At 39.3% G+C, this 11,180-nt stretch overlaps 1 protein-coding gene across 1 annotated transcript in view; it reads right to left on the bottom strand.

Annotated features, from left to right (window-relative positions):
* The window catches only part of LOC101854493 (glioma pathogenesis-related protein 1-like), a 15,434-nt gene extending 11,903 nt beyond the window's left edge, over positions 1–3,531 (bottom strand). Inside the window, exon 1 of the mRNA XM_005096628.3 lies at positions 3,217–3,531. Within this exon, the coding sequence (XP_005096685.1) occupies positions 3,217–3,531 (315 nt within the window). The remainder of the gene's footprint in view (positions 1–3,216) is intronic.
* Between the last annotated feature and the right edge of the window lie 7,649 nt (positions 3,532–11,180).

Here is an 11,180-nt window from a genome sequence, read left to right as displayed (position 1 = left end):
GGGGGTGGGGGTAGGATTATAAACTGTAACTAAAACTAAAAACAGATTGACCATGCCAGAAATGATGTTTATAATTTGGGGTGATAAACTTTTGATAAAAGTCTACTGGAACGGGAACCTTTCATTCGGAACTTTCTGGACCTGCCACTCTCTGTGACGCTACAGCTAGGTGGCTGCGGTATCATGTGGGGAAGACGCTTTTATTATTTTACTTTAGTAGTAATACTTTTACGGCACTTACAACACAATTAGGTCATATAAGTGCCGAAGATAATAGGTGTTACGAGAGAAATATGGTGAGCCCAAATGATGTCATGCATCACACCCAACAACAAAGAATCAAATGATTCGGGCATCTCAAGCGATTACCAACGCACCATCCAGCACAATGTGCCTACATTTTAAAAAATGCGAAGGCAACATGGCTAGAGGGCGACCGAGAAAGACCTGGATAGATGGAGTCAGGGAAACATTAACCACTCACGCATCCCCCTGACCCAAGCTCTCCGGCTGGTAGCAGAGAGACGTCTCTTTCTTCCCGCGACGCCCAAAAGGGTATTAGAGGCGGATAAAAGTAAAGTAATGCAAGAGAAATACAAACACAGAAAAGAAGGAGGAGAGACAAGGACTATTAAGATGTTTAATAGGAAACAAGGAGCAAACCAAACCAGAGCGACTGCCAACCACCCACGAAGACGTATTTAACTTTTTCTATAAATGGCAGGTTCGAGTAGAATTTTACAATATGCGCGGCTCTCACTGTCTTAGAAGCTGGTCTAGGGAAATAAGAGGTCTGCATGGAGACTTCCAATAGATCAGTTTCACAGGCTCCTTTCTGTTTATACTTATACTTGCTATCGTCTTAAGGATCAGACCCCACACACAACATCTTGTGGACAAGCTGGGCCCCCTTTCGATGAAAGGAATGATCGTACAAAATGCACCACGCAAAATATCACTCCCGGCACTTCCGCTGTGAGGGACAGCTACGCAGATTTGTTTCGCCTCTCAGTGGAATAATCACTACGGCCAAAGAAGGACGGAAACTTTTTGTCAAATACATTTTTCTAAATTCAGGAAATGAATAAATCAAAAATCGGGCTCCGTCAAGTGAACTTATCTATCTTTGTGCAAGTGCTTGCCAACGTTCAACTCTGTAGTTGTCGCAGTTTTATGGGAAAAGTGACACATGTGTTTCCAAGTTTCCAAATATTTTATAGATGACTCAAAAAGCAGAATATTGATTTTGGTCAACGCGAGTACGCAGGGTTCCCGGGCGGTTAGAGCAATAAATAATCCTGATCATGTTATAGTTTAGGACGCCACACATGTTCTAGCTTCAAATTTCGAACTTCAGTAAATTGCTTCTTGTCATTTGTAAACAGTACAATAGGACCTACTGAAGTATGCCAGAATTCGACAAACCGCTCGCCGCTATGTCAGAATTGTGACAACAATAAATAAGTAGAGCCAGAATCGTGTGATGAGTAGATCTATAGTGCGGTCAAAAATTCATGACGCAACTTATTGTCAAATATCTCCTTAAAACTATCGAACGCAGATTCTCCAAAATGACTTATATCAAATTGTCTTAACAGGTGAATATTTTTTTTTTACTTTGGCACCCTGTATTCTAGAAAATTCCTTAATAAACACTAATAAAATTTCCCAGTCGATGGTTTCTACAGATTTTTAAAAGTTTACAGCTTAGGCAATATCACTTTTAAAAGTAAGTCTGTCATTTTTTTTCCAAATCGCAACATTATGCTTATTGAACGTATGGTTAGGGAACCTTTAGTGCAAAAAAAAATGTGTTCACTATAAAATTAATTTCTTGTAAGAAGTTTTGCTTCTAAAAAGTGTCTTTGGCGAGCTGAAACGCAGGCCATAGGCGTATGCAAAATGTGTGCGAGGAGCGGGAAGTGTTGTGAACAATCCCATTTTCAGCGTGATGGAGATTTATAGTATTTTATATAAATTTATGAAGAAAAGTTTTTCAATCAAGCCTCAGTTGTTGTGGGAAAAAATGTGATTAAGTTAAGACAAACTAATAAAAACTGATGTGCAAAGTGTCGGTGGCATTGATTCACCCGTTAAAGAAGAATTTTTGACCGCACTATAGTAGTCCCTTCTGGGGAAACAAAAGGGCGTTTGGAACACACTTGCTGCCCTGGGGGGTAAGGAAGACGTCTGAGTCTAGAGGGAGACAAACATAGGTAACTTAGCACTGTAACTCTAATGTAGCATTGACAAGAAACGGGCTCACTTCATTTACCAAAAAAACTTGTCTTGTTTTTGCATTTACGGAGACTTTCGGTCCGGACAGGACAAGCGGTATTAAAATGATTGACATCCATAGGACGTAAAACGGCACGACTTTCTTTTTTTTAAAATATGTTATATATAATATATATTATAAAGTAATGAGGACAATTAATTCAAATATTGCTTTTCATACACACGTTCATATGGACTATTGTCGTTCTTTCCCTGCGCGGGTAGTTATTTTTTAAATTTTAAATGCGCTGCCGAACTATCATAGCTGGTCCTTTTTCTTTTTCTTTTCTTTCTTTTTTTTCTCCCTTTTTTCATTTTTTTTTTTATTTTATTAAATTTGTATTGATGCGCAAAATAAAACATGCAAAACAACCAAGCAATTCAGATGAAGACCAAAATATAAAACGATGAACATATTTAACCGTTTCCATCTGTGCTCTTCCAAGTGAAGCGTGCTGACAAAATGAGTTCCTTCTCAGATTCAAGCCCTATGGAAATTGATACGTCACGCTTATAGGTGAACTTTCTACAAAATATAAATATGGAATAATAAAAGGCATGTTATACTTAACCCTATTTGTACGTCCTGTTTTACTATCGTATCCATACGACGTGGGGAACTCTGTGCCATCACTTTCCAAAGAGGAAATTTACTCTATGATCCGATCCGTACGCTTTGCTTAGCAGTCTGTCAAAATGGCTTTCAGAGAAATACTGGAAGTTTTAAAGAGTTCTTCGCTCTAGAAGTATTCCAAAACGTGAAAAATACAACCTCGGGTGTACAAAATGACCTCAGGGTGTACGGGTAGAGAACATCAACAGAAAATCTACATAACATATGACCCTAGTGTCGATTTTTGGCCAATATCTCCACTAAAATTTGTGGATTGCGAGAAGTAACTCATTTTGTCAGCACGCCTCACCTGAAGGGATACTCACCACTTCGCGCATGTTGGAGGCCGGAGGGTCATCCACGACACTCCTGAAGGCGTTATGCACGTGTATAATCGAGTCTTTCTCCTCCTCCGTGAACCCTCGTTTATTCATGTCCGATTTGGAAACCACGTCTGTAATTTCCCGCCGTTTTCTCGCGATCTGGTTCATCGTCTCGTGTATGCGTGCGGCGTGAGCATTGCTTCTAACATCAGTGGCAGCAGCGTCTGTTGTCAGAGTGAGCAAGCAGGTGAGAAGACACCACGACGATAGCGCGAGACAAGACAGGCTTGAGGACGGCAGATCGCGACTGGTGAACATTGTGGGTGTTTTTTCTTTTCTTCTTCTACAACACCTGCAGTTGACGGCAAATCTCTGGTGTTGGAACGATGTCGTGGTGGTGATCTGTCTTGCCTTATTATGATCTATGGGGGCAAATCTCTGGTGTTGGGACGATGTCAATGTGGTGGTGGTGATCTGTCCAACCCTGTTATGATCTATGGAGGCTCTCGGAAGATTCTGGAGGGTTGAGTCGCCTTCAGGGATGTTACTTACTGCAAAAGACACAGCAATAACATATTATGTGAGAACACGCACATCAAGTTAAGCAGAAAAAAACACAAATAATCAAACAAACAAAACAATAGTAAGGATTAGGAAAGAAAAAGCAGCAGTTCCCTGTTGCAGATCAGGCACAGTTATGAGCGTGACATGATGAATCAGCCCATTTCCAATTCTACTGTGCTTGAACGAGAAATGCCCCCCCCCCCCCCTCTTTGGGAATGGCCTAAAGACACTACAGTCAGTGGCACTGCCCCGGGCGGTAAACTGTGTGTAATTGTAAGGTAGCGAATAGTCCAGCATTCACAGCCGTACAGAAGGGTTTACAGACTCTGGGGTGGGTCCTGAAGAGGGTGGGGGGGGGGGGGCAAAGATGGACATGTTCCGACTGCAGTGACCCCAACACTGTAGACAAGGAGTTCCAAGGTGTAACACGGCGTGACAAGGTGTAACAGAAGGGTTGAACACACATAGCCTTTTAGATCCTTCATTTTAATAGTCGTTGAGATATTTCTGTTTTTCAGGATTGAAAATATTCAATAAATACATTCAGATAATTCTTGAGAAGTAAAATATTTTTTTGATGCCTGTCTTTTATTGTTCTGTCATCGATCCACTTGTGTTACTGCTCTTCACACGACCATTTAATTATGAGGTAAACGTTTGGCCACTTTTTTGTATGAAGTACATGTGCGTCATGCAGGTTCAATTAAATCATTCGCCGTTCGTTCAAATCTTTTGACTTAAGACTCATTCAGATGTTTTTCTTAATCTTTACTTCACTCTTGTTTGAACCATTCAGCAAATATGAAAACCCTGAAGTCTAGAAAATCTGCAGTGCTGTGGCGCTGCTGTTTGGTTCTTGTGCTTTTGTTGCGAGTCAATGCCTTTGGCACTCCTTTTTTTTAAATTTGTTATGAAAGCTCGTGGGGAGAAATTACATATTAATACCCGCTATGTATTTGAAATCTTCGTGAGAGAATTGAGAACTTGTGACCCCAAATCAACATTCAGGACGGAGACCATACAAAATAATTTACTTTTTTATCTCAGCCAGAAACTGCTTTTACTTTCTTGCTTGCTTTCTTTCTTTCTTTCTTTCTTTCTTTCTTTCTTTTTCTTTCTTTCGTTCTTTCTTTCGTTTTTTCTTTCTTTCTTTCTTTCTTTCTTTCTTTAGTTTTTAAAAAAATAAACTCATACTCTTCTCACGGCTTTACGTCGGTGTGGGTCACACCTTAGTTTTCCCAACAAGTTTTGATGTCGTTAAATATTATTATTATATTATGATTACTGATTCATCGTGCACTTTAAGAACATATTTCATAAGCTAGAAATGAGAACAACTTGACATAAAATACATAAATATGTACCCACTTCCTTCCACTCTCATAAGAACACCTCCGTACGCACGAACGCACGCCCTCCCGCACGCACGCAATCACGCACGCACGCACATGCACACACACACACACACACACACACACACACACACACACACACACACACACACACTCACTCACTCACTCACATACACAGAGAGAGACAGACAGACAGACAGACAGACAGACAGACAGACAGACAGACAGACAGACAGACAGACAGACAGACAGACAGACAGACAGACAGACAGACAGACAGACAGACAGACAGACAGACAGACAGACAGACAGACAGACAGACAGACAGACAGACAGAGGGGGGGGCACAATCTAATTAATTAATTCAGAAACACAATGATTACACCTACGCCATCGTCCCTGTGACTCATTGGAGCAGAGGAAGATAGGACTAACGCTAACATTACTTAAACGCAACCCCACATCATCACTCATCACCACCATTATTTCTAAAATCATCACAGCTCTCAAATCAATTACTTACATCTCGTATAATCCTGGAATCTCTATCTGCTATTACAGTTACTTGTTTTATTAAGTATGCACGCAATACACTATTGGACACTATCATGCGCACTTTTTCCTACTAATCAGGTGGTGTCAATCTCATATAAATGGGCGGCAAGAGATGAAAAAAATTACACCTACGCCATCCATCTTTGAAAACTAAACAGGGGAGCACCAACATCTGTTGCAGCAACAAAATTACTGGCTCGAGCAACAAAGACAGTAAGATCGAAGACTGATACTAAAACATGATCTTCAAAAGTGAATAAACTGAAAGGCAATCAAAATCGCGTGCGTGAGCGGTTACAAAAAAAACTAACAGAGAGAGAGAGAGAGAGAGAGAGAGAGAGAGAGAGAGAGAGAGAGAGAGAGAGAGAGAGAGAGAGAGACAGACAGACAGACAGACAGACAGACAGACAGACAGACAGACAGACAGACAGACAGACAGACAGACAGACAGACAGACAGACAGACAGGGCGAGGGCGAGAGTGAAAGAGAGAGGGGGGAGAGAGAGTGTGTGTGAGAGAGAGAGAGAGAGAGAGAGAGAGAGAGACAGACAGACAGACAGACAGACAGACAGACAGACAGACAGACAGACAGACAGACTGACAGACAGAGAAAACTACCGCATTTAGTGTATTTAAATTTAGCAATCCCATTTTCAACGTTCTGCTTCAAATTTGCATGTAAAATAATATTATGTTTACGTTCTGCAGCATCAATTCGTCTTTCAGATTTACTCACTTAAACTACATCATGTAGATAGATTCAAAAATTTCAAAACAATTCTTCAGGTATAGAAATGGACACGCAAAACGCAATTAGATCTAATAATAATTGGTCGCTTTTAAGCACAAGGGGGCTATCCCGTAAAATACTATTTTGAGAAATCGAACGTAACGTTTGTGCTCCTTGTTCGGTTTCTTTAAAGGACAAGGAGAGTAATTGTCGCTATAACCAAAAATAAATGTACACGCCATAGAAACCAAATTAATTTCTGTTGTAAGTAGGGCTAGGCTTTCTCAGACTGAGAAGGCCTAGAGGTAGGGCAATGCGCACTTTTGGTGTAGGTCAAGATTTCTGGAAACCCCCGAAATCTGGGTTACCCGCTTGTCCTTAAGCGACATTATACTTATAGACCACGATGAACGAGAGTGAATGAAATTCGTGATTTTCGTCACAGACATTCTTGCAATATTATCGTTTTCTTTGTGCTGAAATGGGCAATTCTTTTGCGGTTTTGCCATCTGTTGTTTTTATTTTTTTTTGCTGTTGTTGTTTCTGTTTTTATTTTTGTTGTTGTTGTTTTTGTTGTTTTCCTTTTTTGTGTTGTTTTTGTTGTTGATGTTGTTGTTTTGTTTGTTTTTCAATGTTTTTCATTTTACAATGAAACAGAATTCAATGATCAAAAATACTTTTATCTCTTTGTTGAATAGAAGACTTTGGTATAAAAGATACTATTTCTGAAAGAGATTTGGAGACTGCGGTATAAAGATTTAAGGTAATGATAATGATATAATTATAACATAACAATGATTATATCTACAACAGCAACAACAATAACAATAATAAAAATAATAATTAGTATTATTATAATAATAATAATAATAATAATAATAATAGCTATAATAATAATAATAATAATAATAATAATAATAATAATAATAATAATAATAATAATAATAATAATAATAATAATAATAATAGTAATAATAATAATATAGTCCTTGCTATGCGGCATGCACTTTGCGCTATGTATACATGGCATGTATTATTACCCCAGCAGACAGCAGACCCAATTCCCTGTAGCGTGCCAAAGTTCTTGAAGAATTAATGTAACTGTTGCAACGCAATAGGCCATATTATACCCTACGCTTGAAGCGCCACTTTTATCTCCAGCACTTGACATTCGCGCGGCATTCTCGCTACTCTTGTCCTCTATGACTTCTCAAGTCTTTTAATACCTCGGAATAAGTCAAAGGATCTCTTCCAGTATGTTTTGAACACGCCCTGAGAGCTTTCAAGGCAGCTGAAAACGTTGTAGTCTTCTCTTTGCGAGAACAAGTTTGACGTACCGAACCGACACTTTTCCTTGCCCTCCTTTCATCGGACTTCAAACAAATTTTGTTGGTGGTTTGCGGGTGCTCGGGTGTGGTTTGCTGCTAGCTTCTTCTTTCCTTTCAAACATCTGTCGTCCTTATCTCTCCTACATCTTTTTGTTTTTGTTACTCTCTTGTTACACCTCTAATCTTCGGCACTTATATTACCTTTTTGTGTTGCAAGTGCCGTAAAACACTTACTAAAACATAAAACAAACAAATTATCATGGGCGAAGTAATGATGGCGATTTGCTCTCACTCTCACTGAGGTATTTATTATTTTCACCAAGGTAGTGAAGCATTTTTTCATAATAACGACCTACTGTTGTGCAGTCAAATTAACGACTTTGTGTGTAGTCACATTAACGGTGCAAGATGAAAAAACAACTAACCTGGAAGCTGTGCTTAGAATTCTTCATAGATCAGAATACCGAAGACTTTAAAAAGTTGAAAACTAACATTCATAATTTACAACAGGAAAGCTATTGGCACTTGAAAGAGAAATCAAGCTCCCTGCTTCCAACAAACGAACATCTAAATAAATTAAAACAAAGAACGCTCACTTTGTTCAGCCCTCTTAAATGTTCTTACGTCGGACCTGAACCAGCCATGAGCAAAACACAGCCGTTTGCTGAATAAACGAAGATCACCTAGGGTAGCCTACCACATTGGAAAAGTGCCTTTACCGAGTGTTCCCTCCCGAAATCGTTGCTTCTCACATAGATATCTACACACACAGATTTATGTATTACGCCCCCCCCCCCCCCCTAAAAAAGCTTTTAAACGAAAAGATACAAAATCTATAGCCAGTTAAACGCAAAAAAATATCGGCTTTCGCAGGCGTGAAAATGTTCAAGCGTTAAAAAAAAGATCACCAAATTATGTCTAAATTAAGGAACATTTCTGCAGGCTAAGCGGTGCAGTTGTCTGTACACGGCAAGCTTCAGGGAACACCGTTCAGTCGAGGTCACGAATTCTATAAATGCGCCTGGCCTATTTAAAGTGGCACTAAATGCACACAACGCCCACAGGTGTGTATGCGTAAACGTTCAAAAGGAGCAGGTAGCATATTTGATTGGATTTTCATTATATTCACAACAGTCTGGCGTTTTCTGTAGACAAAACCAGCAGCTAGACTGGATTTTCTGGCGTTTTTTTTATTTTATTATTTTAAAAAATTTTTATTTTTTTTTTGTTTGGGGGGGGGGGGGAAATGTATTGGGTTTTTTAATGTGTTTGGGTTTGTTTTGGGGTTTTTTGCGTGTAGAACTTCGGGGCCCACCCAACATGACGAGTCCATGTACTATTAAATTGGCATTTAAATTTATTCTGCCTCAGTCACGCTTTTAAATGAACACAAGCGCTCTGCATCCTGGAGCATTTCTCACGCCTCGATCTCATACTGACATAGTGCTGCAAGTTGCATAGATGAATTGTCCGGCTGAGATGTCCATGTTCACGATATTTACCGATCACGTTTTAACTCTTTAAGGACGAAGCGGACGTATGTGTCCGACCAGTAATCAGTAACAGACCAAAGGCGACGTTGCGGCACATTTCGACCCATCATACACGAACCAAATACATGTACGTCAATTTGCATATTTCATAGCGTGCATACATTATGGCCTGCCACATTAAAGTTTCAGGCAAAGAAAACAGAATGGAAAAATCTGAAAGAAGAACGAAGTTGTGCCTTTTCATTTTTAAAGTATATACATGTATTATGTACTCCGAAACAGTGCGTCTTCAATGAGTTAACGATCGTATAATTGCGCGGTAATCTTAAGATTGCGCTGCGCGTTTTAGCGATCGTATAACTGTATTATCCTTGTGAGCACTTCAGTTTCATATTATGTTAATTTTAATTTTAATTTTAATTTACAAATTTTTACAGTTTTGAAGACATCATTATGTGAATGTTCCTTGATGGGAGTGAAAGAATAAAGATGTAAGCGAATTTTTTTAATTAAAAAAAAAATACTACAAAAATATAAATTAAATGTACTTTGTGAACTTTGAGTTTGATTCCTGGCATCGTATCATTCTTCTGTGAGTTCTTCAGTTCCATATGTCAATTTTAATTTCAATTTTAATTTTAATGTTCATATTTTTACACTTTTGAAAATATATGTGAATGATGTGAGTAAAAAAAATAAAGAACGAAGTGAATTTTTAAAATATATTATTTCAAAAATATAAAATATTGACGCAATCTTCAGATTGCCGCGCAATTATACGATCGTTAAATTAAAACGCGCTGCGCAATCTTAAGATCCTGATTGCGCCGATCGGTAAATAGCGCGGAACACGTTCGCACTGCAAATAACTGTAATCGTTTTGGTCCCACATTGGGACTGTGCATTACAGGAAAATAAAAGTCGCAATAATATGTCAGATCGCCAGTTTTAATTCACTTTTATAAAAGCGCAAAACAATCCCTTCGAATGCATACTATTATAAGAGGGGTTCATAAAAAAGAGATCGAACTTGTTAAGAGCCTTTTATGCATGATTATGATTAATGGTAGAATGTAGAATCGCCACACCCTGACATAAGCAAAGACTCGAGTCTGGGTTTTTTTTTTTTTTTTTTTTTTTTTTTTTTTTTTGGGGGGGGGGGGTTTGGTAAGTGTTTTACTCCGCTCGCAACTGCATACGGTCAAATAAGCCCGCGGGATACATTAAACATTTTCAGTTGGTAGGAAATTTGGAATTTTGCCCGGGTGGCGGCCGAAGCCTACTCTTATCGATTTTGGACCACAAAGGGATCTTTAACGTGCGCAACTTGCACACGGGCCCTTCGAGATTTTTCACCCTTGCCCGAAAAGGCTAAGTGTAGATCTTTCCTTCCAGAAGATCAGGGGTGTGGCTGAAAGACAGCAGTAAGAAGGAGCCAAGGATTAACAGTAGAAAGGCTGCAGAAAGAGTTAGGAGCCCAGAGGAGGGGACAAAGGAGGTGAAGGGGAGGGGGCAAAAAGAGGAGACGAAAGCAGACAACAGAACAGTGCTAGAGAGCAGGAAATGAGGAGAAAGGAGACAATTTTAGAGAAGAAAATATTTTCGGTCGCTACCGGATTCGAACCCGGGACCTTTGAATGAGGGCCAACACCTTAACCTCTAGGCCACGAGAGCCCCTAGACTCGAGTCTTTTGTCACGTATGTTTCAGTGTCTACAGAAGATTCCTGTTTCTTCTCTGCTATAATCAATAAATTTTAATAGACTCTGAGTCTGTTTGTTCTGAGATCAATGTCCCAGTGTCAGCTCTTCGTGTTTTATTTTGACGAGGAGTGTCAACGCCATTCTAGACGTAAGAGTTGTTTCAGAATCCTCAAGAAGTGTCACAACAGATGTTTTTAAAATCCAAACTACGAAACGTTCCCTTTGAAGTACAGTTATATATAT

This window comes from Aplysia californica, unplaced genomic scaffold (assembly GCF_000002075.1).
Source record: "Aplysia californica isolate F4 #8 unplaced genomic scaffold, AplCal3.0 scaffold00133, whole genome shotgun sequence".
NCBI classification, from domain to species: domain Eukaryota; kingdom Metazoa; phylum Mollusca; class Gastropoda; order Aplysiida; family Aplysiidae; genus Aplysia; species Aplysia californica.
The sequence above is the reverse complement of the archived record's forward strand: the minus strand, read 5'-3'. Positions and strand labels throughout refer to the sequence as shown.